At 39.6% G+C, this 21,270-nt stretch overlaps 1 protein-coding gene across 4 annotated transcripts in view; it reads left to right on the forward strand.

Annotated features, from left to right (window-relative positions):
- Window positions 1-21,270, forward strand: part of LARGE1 (LARGE xylosyl- and glucuronyltransferase 1) — a 291,802-nt gene that overhangs the window by 171,156 nt on the left and 99,376 nt on the right. For all 4 annotated transcript variants that reach the window (XM_064455719.1, XM_064455722.1, XM_064455713.1 and 1 more), the window contains one exon: window positions 12,909-13,080. In XM_064455719.1, the coding sequence (XP_064311789.1) occupies window positions 12,909-13,080 (172 nt within the window). The remainder of the gene's footprint in view (window positions 1-12,908; window positions 13,081-21,270) is intronic.

Below are 21,270 nucleotides of genomic sequence, written 5' to 3' on the forward strand. Positions count from 1 at the left end.
AATTCATAATTTGTAAAGTACTTGGTGTTGGCTTGTTTCTGAGAAACAGCTGGAATTCAGGGACATGTTGCATGATAGTTCAGATGTGAGCTCCTTCCCACGGAGTAGTCCAGCAGACAGTGTAGGCAGAAAGTATTCTGAAGGACTAGGGCTGAAGTGGTCATTCTTGTGGCGAAAAACGATGTTCATCTTACCTGGGCACAACTCTCTGCATGATACTTTCACAGCACTGGAAATTACAAGCCATGCTGTGACTGATGTAGCACGAGCACACGGTGAAGTCACTCTTCTCATAGGTCTTCTGAAAATATCTCAGCCTGGGTAAGAGCATTCAGGCTAATTTGGAGTTTGAGTACCTGCTTCAAAGGGGAGATATATAATAAGGTTATTAATTAGATGCCACTGATGGTACCTTTTTTTGAATCAACTTGATATGAGAACATTTGATTTTCTGAAATGTGAAATTTCATTTCTGTCAGTGGAGATACAACTTTTAAAATCAAACTGACTTTATCCTGCAAAAGTTTCATTTTTTGAGGTAAGACGATGGTGTCTAGGTCTCACCCTTTCAGCAACAAGGTTGAAAATTCAGCAGTGTTTCAATCCCCTGATAATTTTCCCATGTACTGTTCCATTATTTCAGGTTTGACCCCTTTCACAGTTGAATGGATTCCACAGTTTTTAGCTGATACAGTTGAAAGCCTTTATAAAATTGTTCCAGCTGTATTGTTTTAATAAGCCATTTAGGATCTGTGTTCTCTTGTCTATCTGACTGCATTTTTATCTGATGGTCCTTAGGGTGAAACTACCAGATTACATGCCATTAGGGTGTCACCAGTGGCCTTAGCCCTCACACCAAAAGTTTCAAGAAGTGTAAGAGATACTTGCCTGCTACGTGGACACTTCCTTTAAACACCACTCATGCAAATTCAGTGTTATCTGAAGTATTTGACCAATATATAACCAGAACCTAGGCAAGAAGCCAGACTCGTGTCATGAAATCAGGCTCCATATTTCTTGCTTTGGAGGAGCCCAGCTTTCCCAGTTATGTCTTTATTTTCCTCAGATTGTTTCTCAAGTTAGTGCTGCATTGTTTGAGAGACATCTTATCTCTTTTTACTAAAAAAGAATACTACTTTTCCCACCCCCCACCCCCCATTGCATTCAGTGCTTCTTATACTATGTTTATTGTTAGTATAGCTTGTTCATAATTGTAATGCATTTTATCCTTTATTATCCTTTCTATCCCAGGTGTATTCCTGGAGCTTTTTAGTCTCCAGGAGTTTTGATCTATTATAATACTTACCATTGGAGAAAAGAACACTGCTTCATGTAATTTTTGTTCTCTTGAAGCAATAATTGCAATATAAGAAGTTCCCACTCACCTGACCTCCAACCCTGTAGGATGGAGGATGATTTGTTTTCCTGCAAATTCTTGGCTTTTGCTGAAAATAAGAGAGCTAATAGCTCTTTATGGGATATGACATTTATTCCACCAGCTGAATGGGTGTTCCAGCCACTAAGGGCCTCTTTCTTGGTGCGGCATTTTCAGCTCTTGTTTCACCATTCTTGCTCTGAAGGTAAAACAGTAAAAGTTTAGTTCTGGAGAGAGGTGATTTTACTGGTGAGATGCCAGATAGTAGTCAGTGCTTTCCTTCTGAATAGCAGAACGAGTCCTATTTTTTCATACGTATTTGCTATATTTTGACCTCATATTAGGATGTCAGAGGTCTGGTGGAAGCTGCCTTTCCCCATCCTTTCCACAAATCATCTTCTGCAACTCTGGCTGTTGCATTGAGGTACATTCTGGTTTGTATTGCATGCAAACAGGACTAGATCTTTCAGTCCTTAAGAGGGTGAGAAGTCCTTTTGGTTTTGGTTGGGGTTTTCTTTGCACATGATAACTGATATTTTAGACCTGCAGCTTCCTGTCAGGCATTCCTTGGTTATTAGTAGTCACTGTAACTGTTCTGCTGCCTTCTTTCATCATCCTTAAAAAAAGGACTCTTGCCCGAAATCCAGTACGTAAAAAAGTCCAACTTCAGATACAGTTTTGTCACTGAGCTGAACCTATTATCTATGCAAGATACATGTGTTTGTGCAGGAGATGGTGGTGCTTTTTATTCTGGGCAGTGTGCCTTAGTGATACCTGTTTAATATCCTGACATTGTGCAAAATACAGATTAGATGCCTCTGGACTTTGACCCCAAGAGCTGCATGGAAATTTGCCAGAACATATAATGGCTGCAGCTAATGTGCATGTATTTGCATAGTTACTAAAATTAAAAAGCTGGCAATGATAATATTTTCATGGATTTATATCTTCCCTGATGGATTAGTACAAAGAGCTTGTTGATTGAGTTCGCTAGCAATTAAAGCGTGCAATTGATCTTTCTTATCTTTCCATACAGGTGAAGTGAGAAGGGCAGCCAGGAGTTGCTTTTGACCACTGGCCAAATTCTTGCTAGATCTACCTGTCAGTCAGCTTTTAGCGGAAAGCTCTGGCTTCCAGCCATTTTATCTAGTCCAGCTTGTGTGTCTCTTTTCACTCATTCACTGACAGGAAGAAAAAAAAAGGCTTTATCTTATCTTCTAGGGAAGACTTGCATTTTTGCCTCTGCCAGAGAGGTAGGACTGCGAAGCTGGTATTTGGTTTATTCTCACTGACCTCTTTTAGGATGCTCTGACTCTTGTAGGTCCTCCACCCTTGACTGCCACACCGAAAAACAGGTGAAGTTGAGGCCAGAGGCCCCAAAGGAACAAGAAATAGCACTAACTGAGACTGGCTAGACTCTTCTGTTCTGCAGACTCATCTTGTACAAATCAATAGAGGAAAACAATCAGTGCATTCAGCATTTTGGAGATAGCATGAAACAGTGGAGAAAATTAAGAATGTCTCATACGAGAGGAAAGAAGAGGACTCAGAGTCAAATGGAAACTGGCCGTTTGAGGTTGGTGGAGCTAAGCAAGGAGGTAGGAATGGAAACCTTGTAGAAGAAAGCCAGCCAAAGACCTAAGGGGAGGAAGATAATCCTCAAAGATCCCAGGATGTGAATTACTATTTGGTCATTTCTTTTCTGAAGAAGCTGTATGGCTGAATATCTGGTTACCTAAATGGCAGAGATAAAAAAACATTCATTTTACTTTATATAACAGTCTGCAGTTTCATCTGTATAAAGCGTGTTGGTTCCAAACATGGAGCATGATTTAATTCTTGGCACCCTCAGTTAATTTTTTATTAAGGAAGTTATTTTGAAGAAGCATTCTTAAATCATGGTTTTTCCCTCTTGTCTGCCCTTTGTGTATATGTGTGTATTGGTGAGAGACTTGGAAAGAAAGAAGAAATAAAAGAAAAGCATCAGCATCAATCAGACTAAGTTACAGACTTTGCCACAGAGATGAGAATTAATTTGCAGTTATTCTTCTTTGCAGTATGCTGATGCTGATTTGGGAGGTTTTGTTTGTTCCGCCTTTTAATATCTAATCTTCTTTTCCAGTTGTGGCTTGCTCCATGGTTTCTGCATTTGCTCTACATTATCCAGGACCCAGAGGTTCATATAATCATCTATTTCTATCTCAACCTTTTTGCTTACTGCTGTTTTTATCCAGACTTGTTGCATGTGTGTGTGGAAGATATCATCTGTTCATAAAGCAAGAGATGAGGCAGAATTCTATTAAAGTCACCGGTGCTTCTGTGATGAGTAAGAATAACAACAGCAAAGGCCAGCAGAAATAGAAAAATCATTTTAGCAAAAATGTATAAATTCCCATCTCCTTACCGCTGTTTTTCAGTGTGGTTTATTATCAATTTTTTAAATACTCAGGCACCAGAAATTCTGAACCTAGAAAAGTTACCCAGCTTTGCTGGATTCTTGGTTTCCTTGACAACCATTCATATAGATAGTAAGGACATGTTATTGGGTGGGTGGGGGGAGGAATATCAGTGTAATCGCAACCTGTGAATCACCTAGGAAAAAAATTAAATTCAAGGTTGAAGTTACAAGTTAACCAGAAAACATTAACAGAAGAGTCTGTTTTCATTTAAATAAGGTCTTTCTGCTAATATTTGCTGGATACATGACAAAAATGGAGCAAAGGCAGGTGAGATGCAAGGAGATTCCTTTTGGCATTCCTCCTGAAGAAGCTACTACAGTTGACAGTCACCTTCTTCCACTCAGGCTCCTTGGTCACTTGGAATTGGTCTCTCTCTTTCATTTTTTATTTTTATTACAATTATTATTATTATCATTTGTAAAAAAAAGGAAATACAGTGTGCTCAAGACAGGCATGAGTGTTACCCATATTTAATTTTAACCTGCTATTCCTCTTCTTCCTTAATGATTCAGTTAACCCAATCTCAGCAACAAGATGTTGATATTGCTCTCTTGGAAGCAAGTGAGAAAGGGGATCAGCCAGATGTCCCTGCAAAGAGTTGATATTTTGAGATATGGTCAATGTGAAATGGGGAAGATTATCCTGAAACTAACACTGATCTGTGCTAGTGTTGCTGGAATTGTGACTCCGTTTCCATGAATGTGAGAAGATATATGGCAAAAATTCACAGCAGGATGAAGTTCTCACTGTGTGAAATTGAAGAACAGCGATGAAAAAAAACTAAGCATCAAGAAAAGTCCCTGTCCTCTGCCAGCGATAAGATACTGATTGTTTCCCCCCTCTTCTTATGCTTTGTGTTGCAAAAAAACTTAGTAATATGATGGTCATTATAATGGTGACACTATTTTCCTCCAGTTTAGAAACAACACGAAAGCCCCAGCTCTATTAGCTTTGTCTTAAATAAAGGTTACATGATTTTAAAAAAAATATATATCTTGCTACTTCTAGTGTTCATAGAAGCATGAAGCACTAAACAAGAAATGAAAAAGCTGTGGAAACAAGTTATCAACTGTGTCTAGGAAGTTACTTATCCAGTCTGAGGAAATAACACTTCTTATTGTTGTCTGATTGACACATCAGAACTTCCAGGGCTGTTTCCTATACCTGGGCCATTTGTAAGGGCTGACTGAAGACAGCAGCTACCAAAGAATTTGGCTGGTCTTCCTTAAGAGAGATCCTTCCAGCTCAAAGTTCTGGCACCATGTAGACTGCATAGGTTTTCAGATCAGTGTCAGATACAACTCAGAACAATTCGGAAACAATTTGTGCAGACCTACAATACTCTTTGTGATTGTGCTGTGACCTGGTAGTTTTGTTTTGTTTTGCTTTGTTTGCTTTTTTTTAAGGTTCTGAAGTTAGTTTATCACCTGACTGATACAATCGTCAGGAAGATGGTGCTTATGTTGAAGTTGGTGAGAGCAGGTAGATGCTGAATTCTTCTGAAAATCCAGGTTTCCATCAGGTCATTCATTACAGAGCCTAATTCACATCTCTCTTTATTTCAATCAGTATATTCTAGATGCCAAATCTTTTTTATAGTGAAAGCTGGCGTGAAAGCTCTAGGAAGGCAGAATTACCTACAGACTGCCCTTTCAAATTCCCCAGCCTTTTCTGTTTTCTGATTCCTCGTATTTGTTGCTAGCTGTTTCTCCACCACAGTGAATCTGCAGCCATTAAGCCTGGGTGGTGGTGGGATTTGGGTATATTTGATCCCGTTTATTAGCCCACCTCTGAGAGGGGTGTACACAAGTGGCACATTCTGCCTCCAGGCTTGCTATTTCTCAGCCTGGTGCATCAACCCAGCCAGTCTGACCTTCAGGCTCTTCCACGATACTGGCTGTAGTGGTGCTTTTGTGAAGTCAGCTGAGCAGAAAGGGTGTCTTTTATTTGGAGTGGGGTTGAGGATATTATGTCATAGCTGAGCATTATTTTGATTGATTTTTTTCCAAGCATATCTGGGAAGATGCAGTGAATGTAGTGAGAAAATCAATACAGTATTGAAGGTTGCGTTTTTCCACTGAGAAGTGTTTAAGGACATGCTGCCAGGGAAAACACTTCATCAGCCAAACTTCCCTCATCAAGTCATGCTGAACAGGAAGCACTTTTTGAAGCTCAGGGCATGCTACAGTGCTATATCGTCTGTGGCACAGTGAGGAATTTTGTTAAGAAAATGAAAAAAATGTTATTTAACAGGCAAGAGGGTATGACAGGAACCTCATGAAGTTCAACAAGAAGAAATGCAAAGTCTTTCACCTAGGAACTACCCCATGCATCAGAAAATGCCGGGGGCTACCCAGCTGGAAAGCTGCTTGGCAGAAAAGGACCTGGGCGTCCTGGTTGACAGCAGGCTGAACATGAGCCAGAAGTGTGCCCTTGCAACAAAGATGGCTAATGGTAACCTTGCTGCATTCGACAAAGTATTGCCAGGAGGTCAAGGGAGGTGATCCTTCCCCTCTACTCAGCAGTGGTAGACCATACATGGAATGCTGGGTTCAGTTCTGGGCTCCTCAGTACAAGAGAGACATGGACACACTGGAGAGAGTCCGGCCAAGGGCCACAGAGTTGAAGGGACTGGAGCAACTCACATGTGAGGAAAGGCTGAGAGTGCTGGGACTGTTTAGCCTGGAGAAGAAAAGGCAAAGGGGGGATTCATCAATGCATATAAATACCTGAAGGGAGGATGCAAATAAGATGGAGCCAGGCTCTTTTCAGAGGTACCCAATGACAGGACAAGGGGCAATGAGCACAAACTGAAACACGAGAGGTTTCCTCTAAACATCAGTAAGCACTTTTCACTGTTAGGGTGACTGAGCACTGGCACAGGTTGCCCAGGGAGATTGTGGAGTCTCCATCCTTGGAGATATTCAAAAGTCATCTGGACAGGGTCCTGGGAAACCAGCTCTAGGTGGCCCTGCTTGGCCTGGTTGGACCAGGTGACCTCCAGAGGTCCTTTCCAGCCTCTACCATTCTGTGATCCTACATGGACTGGAACCTCTTCATCAGGAAAAGTCAGGATAGATTTTCTTCTGGTAGGGAGGTAGTCTATTAAATAGTCCCAAGAAGCACATAGCAAGCCAGGTTGTTAGGTTTTCTGTCAACCACCAGTACTTAAGGGAAGATGGTAAGTGATGAGAGAAACATGTACAGTCCTACAGAATCTTAGGTTGGCTTTCCTCTGCTTCTATGCTTGCTACTGTCTTTGTGCTCCAGTCTGTGTATGTATAAACCAGCACTAAGTAAGACAGCAAATACATTATCTCTATTCTTGTGTTTCACCTTACTGCTCTATTTATCATCTTTTTAGTAATGTAGCAAAGAGATGGGTGAGTGCAGCAAAATCATACTTGCAAACAAAGTATCTTAGCCTGTAAGACTGATGACCTTTAAGAGCACGAGTTTTAAATAAAAATGTAATAATAATTTAATTCAATTAATTTGGCTTTCAGCAAATACGAAACTATCTCATCCTGGCATGTAACTTCAAAGTGCATTTTTCTCCTGACTCAACTAGAACACCTGCCCTGTTCTTTTCCACAGTTATGCTCATGACTGGCACCCATCCCTGCACTGTACTTCCCACATATGTCTTTCTAAGGGCTGTTTTCTTTGTCTTTATCCCAATGAGGATCATGTGCCAACTGTTAATAAATGCAGAGTAAGACACATGAGAAAAAAGAATGCTAACTTCAGGTGTACAGTATTGGGTTCTGAATTAGCCACAACTACTCAGTGAAATGGCTTTGCTGTTCTGGTAGTTCTGTGAAAATGAATGTGACCCAAATTAAAGTGGTAGATAGCCGTGTCCATACAAACAGGAGTTGTCAATAACCTGTGGCACTCTTTGCTGCAGGATGTTGTGGTTGATAAAAACTTACAGGACTTCAAAAATCAACCAAAATCACAGATCAAAAATCCATCAAAAGCTGTTAATGAAAAACATACCACCTCTAGCTCCAAAATTTGGTGCAAAATCCTACAGGATGGGAGTATATATGGGCACGGTATCACTGTAGAATTGTAGAATATCGCTGTATTCTTCAGTAGGCACCTGCCACCACCTGCTATCAGAGGCCAGCTACTGAGCTCGATGGACTTTTGATCTGACACAGTAAAGGCAGCCGTAAGTTGTTTGTCCTTTCCTGTTGGTCACTGTTCCTGCTGTCATTCTGTTCATGTTGGTAGTGTTTTCCAAATTTGCTAAGTCTCCACCCTTTTCAAAGAGGCTCAAGGCACCTGCCCACGTACAGATTTCACTTATAGCTACAGAGCAGTCAGTATTTACCTGGGAAGCCTGGGCAAATTTTCCCATCACCCACTTGCGGAGAAAAAAATAGCATACTTAGGGAAAAAAAAATCACTACAGTTCCCTAAAGAAGTGTGATATAAGAGTCAAAGTCTGGCTGAATATATTTGTGATGACTTGGTAGAAGAGTTGTGCTCTTTGATCTCTATGTGTAGGCAACCAGACTCACGTGTTTTTAAGAACAAACATACCTAAATACTTGGGAATGTAGTCATTATACAATTCATTCACAAACAGAGAAGGAGCCACTGTTTTCCCCTCTCTCTGTCATAGAAACAGGGAAGCTTGATTTTAAGCTGTATGTCTATATTAGGCTTCTTTCCTTAAAAAGCGCACTTCTGCTAACCAATGAATGTTTTTACAGCGGTAACAACTGTGAGAAAGCTGAGTTAGGCCGTGTACAACCTGTTCTAGGCTGTATGTCTGCAGTTTTAGCCAGGTTTTCCCAAAGATAGTCAGAGCATCATTAGGGAGGATAACTTGGTAGTAAAGTGTCACTGGACATGGGGACTGTTGCTCATGCTTCTGTGGCATTTACAGAATGTGTACAGCATGCAGACTCCTAGGCATGTGATTTCTATATCCATAGCCAGATGCACCAAATAATTTAGATAATTTAGTGTATTTTCAGTCTTCAGTTGTGGAAAGAATAAAGATGGTTCTGAAAAAAGATCTTCAGTGAGAAGGTATTGTTTCACTTAGCTTACTTAAAAGTATCACTGTCAGCACCAGCTAAATGCCTTTCTTTACTCTCCTCTCATGAACAAAAATCCAGATCTTGAGAGCTAGAGATCCGAGGTGTGCTATTTCTGCTGAACTGAGAATTATACAAATGGCAAAGTATGTTATCCTATTGTGTTTCACTTTCCTCTTTTACTATTTTTTTCTCTTCCTGCCATATCTTCTAGGAATATTCGTTCTCTGAAGGCAACTCTGAACTAGCTTGTAAAGCAAATGATTCACAAACATTCCATATATGGTCCATTTTAACTATGCTAGAGAAAAAAAAGTATTAAGATTTACAGAAAAATATTTGGACAATATTTAGATAAATGAAATGGCTAAATGTTACCACTTATATCAAAGTGGACAGCTTGGACGTTGCAGAATTTTGCAAGAATTTGTCCTTAGACCATCTTAATTATCTTAAATTGCCCCTGCTTAACTACTAAGCACCTATTCAGCCATAGCGTTCTTGTATTTCTTTTAGTAAGACTATATGTAATACCCAGAGAGAGTGAGCTTTCACAGTGCTGTTGTGTAGCTTAAGGAGTTCTCCTTGGCATGAATTTGGAATGGTTACATTATTCATGAATAGCAAAGCAGTGAAGAAATTATGCTGGGGACTAATTAGGACCCCTGTTTACGTCTTAGACAACTCTGCATCAGAGAAGAGAAAACTGCAGATACATTGAACTGACTGACGGTTCAAGCTTCTACATATGCTCAAATCAAACACATGCTAGCCAGCTGTGATGGACCATTTGGAAAAGGGATTGCTCCTTTCATTTTCAAAAGCGATCCTTTCAGACATCAGGCTTCAGGATGGCAGGCTTTTGGCTTACTTGTGCCAGATCAGAAGGAACAGCCAGGCAAGGATCTCTTCCCTGCAGTGAAACATTGCACTGATGTTAGATATTGGGAATCTTGAGAGCAAAGAAAGTAACAGCTCCTTGCAGTTGACTCTTACTTTTTCAGCCACCTTTTACTTTCCCTTCTTGACTGAGGCTATCCATGTGACATCTGAATCCCTGCCTTATTAGGCTTATTTACATAAGCATATTAGGAGTTATTTTGGAGTAGTACTGCATTTAGACTAATTAAATGAAGGATATGCCATCCAAAATTAATAACATAGGGATGGGTAATAATAAAAGCAAGCTCAAGTCTGTAAAATTACTTTAACTCTTACTATGTGATTATGACTAGAGAGCTGATCTCCATGTCTGGTCTACCACAAGGATGTCAAGTGGCAGATTCAGAATGATATGCAGAGTTTGGAGAAGCAGGGTAAATAGTGCGTTGCTGACACCTTGATGTGGTGGTCCCTGCTTAGGGCCATCATGTGGGAGGGCTAGGACCATAAGTAACTAGAGTTTTGAGGGTGTGGATTTGAAATTATTTCTATTACACACAGAGAAGAAATTTCTTGGAGCGTTGAGGTTCATTTTTATATACCTAGAAACTTAATATTGGCATATATCTCAGAGGCAGAAACTAGATTTCTCTTCTAAGTACCATACAAATTAAAGACAGACCAAGCAAGAAAAAAATGAAGTAAGAACGATGGCTCTTTAGACCCATAAATAAAACCATTCTGTGTGTTACTTCACTCTAATATCTTTCATAGAGGTTTATACCAGAGTCCTGGCATTCCTTGCTTGTGCTACTTCTGGCATTCTACAGTGCAAATCCTATAGAGAGCACAAGTAAATACTGCATAGATGTGTGTAGGTGGCCAGATTGTGTATGCAAGTGATTACATATGAATTATATGCACAGAAAAGGGAACACAGAAATGGATTGCCAGGATGAGATAGCTTTCGAAAGACAAACAAGACTTCACACTTCAGTTTGCACTTTCTGTTTTGGGGTTGTTTTAATATAGTCTGGTTTTCCGGCTTTTCCCCTTTAAAATTTTGCCTTTCTCCTTAGAGGTTTGCTCTAGTACCCTCAGTCTTTTTAAGAACTTAGTAGTGGGTGAAAGGTCTGTGCTGGTACAGGAACCCTGAGAATACAGAAGAAAGTTGTTTGCCATTTTAAAGGGAAAAGAGCAGGTCAGCTTACATCGGCAGAGGCCTTGTTACTTTATATTCAAAAAGAAATGCATTCTAAGCAGCTATTATTAGCCTTTCTTCAACCACTCTTCCCACCTCCAAATAAAGTTTAGGAACCCATTCTACTATGAGAAGGTTTTCTTGAAGGACTTTGGAGGAAATGAGCTCTTCTGTGCAAAAGCTGTTTCACATAATAAACTTTAGAGTGCCACTGAATAGATATGAGACAGTTAAACAACAGAATAAATCTCAGGTTTATGAATGCACTTAGTTTCTGCCTACTTTCTCTGAAGTATAACATGCCAGGGCAAATCCTGAAGTCTGTCTCACTCAGGTCCCCTGTAGACAAAATACTAATTGAAGTTAATGGGAGCATGACTCAGGGGAAAACTTAAAATCTGGGAATTGTACTGCATGCCCTTTAAAATGTTAAACAAGAGGAGTTTTAGACAGGGCAATAGGAACTTTTCAAAAACTTCTATATCCCACTTTCAGCAGTGACTTTTGATATTTGAGAGCTTGAATCTCACAGAAAGAAAAAGAAACATAGCTCATAAATCATCCTAGTGCCAATAGTGCAATGGAATACTGAGTTTAGTCTCCCAACTTATTTTAGAAGTGGTAGAAATGTTTTATTTAGCCCTGAAAAAATGTAAATGTTTGGGAGTTGTGGTTTAACCCCAGCTGGCAACTAAGCCCCACACAGCCGCTCCCAGTGGGATGGAAGAGAGAATCAGAAGAGTAAAAGTGAGAAAATTCGTGGGTAGAGATAAAGACAGTTTAATAGGTAAAGCAAAAGCCATGCACACAAGCAAAGCAAAACAAGGAATTCATTAACTCCTTCCCATCAGCAGGCAGGGGTTCAGCCATCTCCAGGAAAGCAGGGCTCCATCACGTGTAATGGTGACTTGGGAGGACAAACGCCATCACTCTGAACATCCCCCCCTTCCTTCTTCTTCCCCCACCTTTAGATGCTGAGCATGACATCACATGGTGTGGAATATCCCTTTGGTTGGGGTCAGCTGTCCCGGCTGTGTCCCCTCCCAGCTTCTTGTGCACCCCCAGCCCACTCGCTGGTGGGGCAGTGTGAGAGGCAGAAAAGGCCGTGTCCCTGTGTAGGCACTGCTCAGCAGTAACTAAAGTATCCCTGTATTATCATCAACACTGTTTCCAGTACAAATCCAAAACATAACCCCATACTAGCTACTGTGAAGAGAATTAACTCTATCCCAGCCAAAACCAGCACACCATGTTTGCCTTTTCAATATAAACAAACAAAAAAATGTGGCTAAAAATGTTCTCCCACTTTCTCCACTTTTGAGTATGTCTGTGTGATGTCACTAGTTATAAGTTAAAGATGTAAGGCTTAAGGAAAATTTGAATTTGTAAGAAACTAAATTTTTGCAGTTTTCTGGCCCACTGTTCTAAATGTCTGGCCTTTTGAAATTGTGACCTGCAAATCTGTAGGAAACAAAACAAAAGAGATTTATATTTGTTACTTCTAATTCAAAGTCAGAAAATTCTGGGAGTGGCAACCACAAACTTTTTGTTTTGTTTGAAAATTAAAGCAATGTACAATTCACGTGAAGTTTTGGATTAAAAATATATTTCAGTTTTATCAGGGTATATGGATGTCTGAGAATGGATTGTACCAGGTTGGAAAGGCTCAATTAATTTTAATTATAACGTGTAAAGCGGTTGCCTCAAAGAACTTCTTTTTTCCAAGCTTTCAGAAACCTTAGTGTATTTCAGAGCTTCTGAAGTTAACGTACAAGCAGGATCTTAGTTGGCTGTTTCCACCTGGCATTTTATGCTGTTGTATTGCTGGTACTCAGAGACCTCCCACTTTTACAAGAAACTAATTTCAGGAAGAGTTTCTCTCTCTAATGAAGATTATTTTTTCTTCCTCTTTCAAATTTCCCATTTCCTGTCAGTCGGAAGTGTCTTGGATCCCCAACAAACACTACTCTGGGATTTACGGGCTGATGAAGTTGGTTCTGACTAAGACTCTACCTTCCAATCTTGAGCGAGTCATTGTCCTCGACACAGACATAACATTTGCCACCGACATTGCTGAGCTATGGGCCGTCTTTCACAAGTTCAAAGGTATTCTAATGATTTTTTTACTGTTTTTATTTGGGTGGGCGGGAGAATGGCAAAGCAAAGAGTGCAGTGGAGGTAAAAGGGCTATCTGAGATTTTTTAAATGTTTTCACTCTTTCAGCCTTTGGTGTTTGAATATAATTGTTCTGTTTGTGAGCTCTTTCCTGAACAATGTTCTGTATAGAATGATTGACTACACTGATTATCTCTGTAGTTTGTTGTATTGGTCTAATTATGTAGATGATAAAGAACTATGAGGATGCTGTAGTGACCTACCGTTCAAGCATCTGTTGGTATTCAGTACCTGAAAGAACTTGTTTTATATTACTTTTTATTAATAAAACGTAATTGTTACTTTCAGTATAATTTCTCCATGTTACCACTGAAAATGAATAAAGTTAGGATCATACTTGGGCCAGGGAAGTGGACAAAGGGGGCAAATCTATATATGTGAATAGAAATGAGTTACCGCTTGCTCCTCTTAACGAGTTTACAAAGGGTTCTGGATTTGAAGTATCCAACTAAAGTAGTTTTCTCTACTTGTACCCATTTCCTACAGCTCCTTGAAAAATTCCTTGATAGGTTGACCAAGAAAGGACACTTTCAGAGTAACTGCGTAAGGAGATAATCACAAAAACATTCCCCACTACCCTGTCACAAACCTGAGCACTTTCCTGGCTAATACTCTACTAAACCCATTTAATTCTCCCAGGCTCCAGTGTTGCCAGCTTTTCAGAGTCACAGACATGCCCTGTTGTTCTCCTCTTGCCCTCAGAATATGTATTGGAGTGCTGGTAAGTGCAGAGACATTCCAGTATCCTGGTTTGAAGATTTACAGCCCTGTAAAAGTGGAGCCTTGATGCATAACATCAGCTCTCATAAAATCACCTCAAGCAAAGTCAGCCTAAGCAAATGGGACTATTTATTTACAGAAGCCAAAATAAACCACTCTGTTAGAAAGGTGACAGGAAAAAGAGCACATTTACTGTACTTATCCCATGCTGAAATCCACAAGGCCTCTTTGCCTTTCCCACTACCCAGCTAATATGCAGGAACTATTATCTTCAGCTCCACAGTCAAGGACTGGGTTCTAGCGCTTGCTTCTCTGTGCATTTGTTTCCTTTGCCTTCTCTGGATATACTGATGTCTCTTCAGCAGGCCAGAAGCAATCGCCTTTTTACTTAATGGAACTATTCACAAACTTGCTTCATTAAGGAATATAAAGGTTTTCCTCTTCTTCAGGTATGGTTCAAACCTCTTCACCAAGACTTTCCCTACACTGAACCTTGAGTTTCATACAAACATATACCTTGACAACCATAATTTACATAAATGTATGCACAGGGAGTAATGCTGTGCTATTGACTGTCTCGCTGTGTGCTACTGTCCCATTAATAGTAATATTTTACTGAATATGGTAATGTTCAGTACTGAATAGCATGATGTGGCAGGTAAAGAAATGTGTATAAACTGAACTTGGGCATAGAGCACTGTATAGTCAAAGACTGCAAAATCTGAATTGAGACAATGAGGGGGATCATCTCCTTCCTTGTATTTTCTGCTGTAGTTTAAAGAATGTCCCTTGCTTTTTAATGGGGAAAGAAACCAAGCATAAAGACTGTTTGTAAAGAAAGGAATATAGAGCAGAGGCAGGCCTAAGACTGAAAAAAATACAGAAAATATGGAAACATGGAGAAGAATAATTACTGGAAGTAAAAAAGTGGGCATAAGTCAGTCTCGATAGAGCTAGGAAAGGTTGTTCAGCTGATTGGAGCTCTGAAAAGCTCTAGCTTACACATGGAGACAAAATTGCTGTGCTACTGTCAGCCCTCATAACATAAGTATCACAATTCCCAAATGTATGATTTTGTAAGTTGTCCGGTCTGTCTTTTTAATTCCAGCTGACCGCCTGCTTCTCCACAGTTTTTTAATTCTGGCAATAAATCGGTCAGTGTCTACCTCTGCTCATCTCCCAGATGGTCATGCACAAAGAAAGAATTAATGGGAAAATCCCATAGCCCCAGGAGTTGAGCAGAGTGGGAAAGGACTTTGGAAGGCATGTATACTCAAAATAGTGATCCTAAATGTTGGGGAGGAGAGAGAAATGAGTGTCTGAGCACAGGATTGTGCTCCAGTCTGTATCACAGGGTGCAGTCCCATTAGGCAAAGACTCAGTAGATGTGGATCATCCTGGAAAGCAAGGGCAAGTACATTGGAGAGATGCTGATGCTCTTCTACTGCTTTGTAAAAAATTGGTTTAAATGATATGGTGATTCCCAGTTTGTCCTTAGTGTCTTTTTATTTCTCTTGCCAGCCTTACAAAAGATTCAAAGGATGTCTCATGTCATTAGCCCCAAATATTCCTCTAAAGGATCTGTTTTTAAGCTAATGTTTTAATCCCCTCTTTGTTTCTCCCTCAGAAGTCCCAAGTAAGTTTATGAAGATTTCTTTGTGACAATCTAGTGTGTTTGTTGAAATGCTACTTAAGCAGAAGAGAAATAAAACTCCTATGAAGGGAAGTTCTACTCTCAAAGGAACCTAACACTAAACCCAACCCTGGCTTGGAGGGCAGCTTTAGAACCACAGGCTCTCCTTCTAGAAATATTCAAACGCCCAGTTGTTGGCTAGAAGCAGCCTTTATAAACCTGCTTGCATCAGGATGTTGTTCAAGCAAATAGAAGAATTTTTCATGTCAGTGCAGGAAAGGCAAGAGCTTCCTTCTGCAGGTTGCTGCAGGATAACCAATTGGACAGTCCAGCACAGCCTCTTCCAATTTACAGTCACACAGATAAAGAGAGATAAGGTCCTGGAGTCTGCATTTCTTTCTGTGCCCAGGAAGACTTTTTTCCCCAACAAAAATAGTGACAAAGAGGGACCAGTAGCTCAGGTTCCTTTTTTGTAGGATGCCACACTTGGAAAAAGCTCAGTTTCAGGATTGTCTTGCAATTCAACAAGGTCCAATTTGCCGTGTAGAAAGGCCCACAGTATGTTTTAAATAGCACCTGCAATACCCAGTATCCTTGTTCTGCAAAGGTTCTTCTTCCTGTCATCTTAAATGTTGCTGAAAAGATCAGACCCTTACATAGTAACTTAATATTTTAGGTGGTAAAGCTACTATTATATTCACTCTGTAGATGGAAAAAAAGGAAGTAGGATTCCTTTGTAAATTATTGCTCTTCTGCCCTTTTCTCATAAGCTCTTTGCATACACCTTTACAATAAATGATCCAACTATTCTGTAACTGAGTGCACAAATTAGGGCTGTACATATGTGATTTTATTTGAAAATCTCTTCTTTGAAGTGGCAACCTTAGGCTTATGGAGAAATTCACACCTCTCTTCGGTAGCCTGAAAAAGTGTCTCTCAAGCAATGTAACATTTAAAAATTTCTCTTAGCAGTTACTGTGGGTTGTATAATTATTATTCCTTTTATATGTAAGCTTCAATCTCTATGCATAAATATGTCTTTGGGAACCAGTAACTTAAATTTCAAGAGTCAGATCCAGCTTTTCAGATGGGATTTGGACATTTCTGCTTTAGCCTCATTCTCTCATGCTCTCCCAAAGATAAGCAGTTGGTTTCTCTAGGACAGATAGATACATCTAAAATATTGACTTCAAAGGTGTGAGTCGGCAGCCAGTCTGCTGAAGATAACCTGTCATGCATGTTTTCTGTGACTTAGTTGACATTGATTATGGTTTCTATTCATATTTTACTGGATTTTGACAGTTCTAAACTTGAGAAAGTATCTAGCCTATGGGCAGATGAGTGGGACTGTAGATCGTATGCATTTTTGGATGAAGTGCTGCAGTGTTTCAGACAGCAAGGATTAGTGTAACCAATATGATTTTATTGCAGAAATTGTGTGAATTCTTCTGAGAAAAGAACCAGTCCAAAGCTATGCTCTTTTCCATCAGTCTTCATGTTCTTTTAAGGGGCACATCAGCTAATTGTTTTATTATTCTTGCTAACCCAAACTCTTGGTACTGAAATGTGGGTTCTTTTTTCCAAACTTCTGATTTTTACTTTAACTGTGTGTTAAATATGGTTTCTCAGGAGCATTCATTGTAAATGGTATTGTGAATTTATTTGGGACCTGACTATAACCGTCATCATAATTATTTGCATTGCAGGTTGCAGTTTCAGTCAGGATCACAGCCACTTTGTGCTGGATGCTGTATATATAAATAGCAAGATACCGTCTTTGTGCTTTACCTAGTGTCAGGTGACAATTCTAGTGTCTGCCTGGTTCTTCTAGGCCATTGCTATGTATGAGTCTCAGCTGAGACCCACAAATGAGACCTGAATAACCCCTGTTGAGATCAGTGTTGAGGGACTCTGTTAAGTTGAATGTCACATCTAAGGGCATTATGATGTTTCTAAGTACAAATCATAGCTCAGAGGATATATTGAACAGTGATGTCCTACTACTACATGTTAGTCTCACAATCCAGCTAGCTGATATGATTAATATTTTAAGTACTTTTAAACAATAGAGACTGGATAGTACATAACTAATGTATTTCAAATAACTGTACTCAGAGATTAAGTCATCCAGAGAATATAAGATAGAGTTAGCATTCATCTGTGCAAGTAAGTCTTCTCTGGAAAGCTGATGAAAGCAATAAGGCAAAATCACCTACCTCTATTAAACAAGCATCCCAGTAGGAGAAATGGCAAGCTCGATAGGAAGTCTGAGATTCCCATATTCATACTTTGCATGAAGAAAAACATGCTATAGAAGCTGCTTGCTTTGTGTCAAGAGCTCAAACAATAATAAATATCCATACTGACATCATAAATACCAGAAAAGGTCAACAGCGATTTTGGTGCAGGATCAAGTGCCCACAGCTGAAGAGGGGATTGGCACATAGTCAATCCCAAACTTAAAATCTGCAAACACTCAGTATGTGGGTGCTTTGGCATATTGCTCTGCAGAATGCCTGAGGTAACAATCTAGGTTCATGCTATTTTTGCAGCTTCTTCAGGAAAAAGAGCAAACAAACAAAATATCACAACCATCACAAAATTCAACATCTTGTGTAGGTGGTTTAATAATGATATTCCTACAGAAACTCTTATGCATAAGGTTGTAATACCAAATGCATGCATAACTTTTCATTTGTGTGTGAATTTAGAGTGCCAGAAAGTGAGATGCTGATGGCACCGGTGAGAATCAGGCAGAATCAGCAGGTGCTGTATAAATTTCCCCAAATTTGGCTCTGTCAGTGAAGCCCCCTTTTAATAAACTATACCTGTCATAGACCTAGGCCCTTCTTCTGCAAATATTATACTTTTTATAGGTATGCTGTTCTGTGATGATGTAAAATATTCAGTTGTTGCCAAGATTAAGATTTAAAATTCATTGCCACCTATGGCTGAAGCCAGGATTTGAGCCCCAGAATTGATTCTGGGCAGGTTCTGTAGTTCATTCTGTCAGTTTACACTGAGTAAATCATTAAAGCTTCCACGGATCATTTTGAGACAGGATCTCTGCAGGCTGACACAGTGTTTGTGTTAAATCCCGCAGAGATCTTTCTGTTCCTTCTGGTCAGTACAATAGGTTTTCTTTTCTTACTAATCAAGAGGAAGGCATTAGCAACATGCACCTTAGTGTGTGTAAAAATCCATGGTATGAGTCAGTCTTTTTGTGAAGGAAACAGGATCACGTTGTAGCAGAGTGCATTAATAAAATTGTCAGGCAGCTATTAAAATAGTTTAAAATTTTCTGAATTTTTATAGGTGTCTGAAAGGGCCAAATGGCACTTGTCTTTGCTCATAAAATGAACATCTGTTAGTTTCTGAAAGACTTGTGTAAGTGTTTAATGGTTAGACTACGGTACATAGCTCATCCTAGGGTTATTCCACAAATGAAATACATTTTCTTTTTAAAAAGGTCCCTGTGGAGACTTTATCTGCTTAAGATTTTTTATTCCCGATTGTTATATCATGGTGTTTTCTTCTTTTCTGCTGCAGAAGCTTTGAAGCTTCGTTGATAAAGAATCCTATTTGTTAGCTATAGCTGATAGAAATGTTGGGGTGTGTCATGCTCCTCTGTCTCATGATGCTGTTATCATCTGTGTGTGAAACTACAGGAGTGAACACTGAATTATGTTGGTGAAGAGCCAAAGAAAGTAAGAATTTAGGATATTCGGGGAAAAGGCAAGTTTCTAACTGACTGAGGTTAATTTTGCTGCTTTTAATTAGGAGGGGATCGAGCAAAGGGATGGCACTTACTGATTCTGTGGGTCTGTGGGTCTAGGGGAAAACAATTCTGTGTCTCCACTTGTCAGATAAACTGACTGGCTGGAAGTTCTTTTTTTTTTTTCTAATTGCAGTTTGCTTTGCTATGGTATTCCTTTATTGAGGAGGCAGTATGTAAGAAAGTTGACCTCAGTAAATGAGCTCCAGGGGAGAGAGTTATTATATGGATCAGCATGTGCACATTCTAGTTTATGGGTTTTAATGTGACAAGGGACATAATCAGAAAATTCTGATTATGAATTGCTGCCAAAATAGAATGGCTGCAGTTTCTGAAACATCTGTAGCTCTTTTTTAGCTGAATGGTTCTTTGTCTGTTTCTGCCACCAGCCAGAAATATTTAGAGGTAAAAGGCCAACAGTGCATAGAAATTGGGTATAACTCATGGTGTGGGAAATTCTAAAATAAAGCTAAATAAAATAAAAGACTGGGTTCTTTATTTTTCCATTTTGATTTCCAAGGGATACCCTTTGGTCATGTTTTCATGCTTTTTCCTATGGGGGCTAGGAATGTTTTAATTAAAAATGAAAGATGATATTCTTTTATCATCTTTTGATTCCACAACCGGAGTTTTCAGAATAAAAACCCACTACATACTACAAGATTTGTAATAAAAACTTGTTGGCAACACTGAAATTTTGAGGACTCTTTTCTACCTTCTCAACATCAATCTAGTGCTTTCTCTGCATTATTTTTCTCCAGTCTTTGTTAACCTGCCACTCATTCTACAACTGTCTTTTTGGCTTAGATGCTATGATGTATCAAACACACAAGCTAAACATTGTATGACTCACACAGTGTTAAAGCAAAAAAAAGTTCCTGTCTCCTCTGAGCTCTTTCTTCAGGATTTAAAGAGACTTTAATTCTATTAATCTGAAGTACTCCAACAGTGAAGAATGGACCTAGAGCTTTTTGAATTGTCTTACAAATATTTATTGAGAGAAATCTGGGCAGAGTGTGGCATCAGAGGAGCAAAGTGCATATCTCCATCTCCCTTAACTAGCAGAAGCTGTGACTTTCCAGAAGCTAGAAGATCCAGCTCCCAGAGAGTAGATACTGGGAGAAGGAACATTTCTGCTTTGTGTGTTTGTTCTTGGCAGAGGAAAAATGCATTTCTGGGAACAAGATGCCAGTAGGCTGTGCTGAAATGAAAACCTATGAGAACAGTGGGAGGGAAGAAACTCAGGAGGAAAATAATAATAACCCCCTATCCCAACTAAAAAGGGGAAATCATTCAGGAGTTGCTGTCCACTGATAAGTGTTTTAAGTTGATTGTTTTCTCCTGCAATCTGTTCACCTTCTCGTGCAATTATAGACATGCTCCCCCTAGGGTATATTTAGTACCTCTGCCCATTAAAATTTGTTGTTTTGATTTTTTTTTCAATGGAGGGCTATTAAAAAAAGCCCAAACCCCAATGCCTGCAAGTCTTTTTGGGTGGAGCACACAAATTAAGTCCATGTACTAATCCCTCTGGCCAGTCACACTGTGTTCCCTAGGTGACAGTAAAGGAGAGCAAGTGCATGAGCAGGCAGTGAATATGGAGGGAGTGGCAACCTGTCCATCATTCCAATTAATAATGTGTAATGATGATTCACCTCTGCATGTGTGAAAAAGCCAAGCAGATGAGGCACGTAGGTCATTCACCTAACAAATGAAGATTACTCTAAGGTTTCATAGTTATACTACTAGGGCTAATGAAAGCAAGATATTTAATAGATAGGTTTCCGTGCCTATGGCCTTCATTCTAATCACATGCAATCTATCAAGCACATGTGCTTTTCCCAGTTTCCTGTGACATGCATTGTAATAACATGATATTCTGTTTTCTCCCTCTCTGAACCAGGCATATTCTCTGAGCCTACCATTTTCTGCATTAGCAATCCATATTTTTAAGGACCTAAGTCCCCATTTCCAATTACAAAGCTCTCATCCA

Source organism: Phalacrocorax carbo, chromosome 1, assembly GCF_963921805.1.
Source record: "Phalacrocorax carbo chromosome 1, bPhaCar2.1, whole genome shotgun sequence".
Taxonomy (NCBI): Eukaryota; Metazoa; Chordata; class Aves; order Suliformes; family Phalacrocoracidae; genus Phalacrocorax; species Phalacrocorax carbo.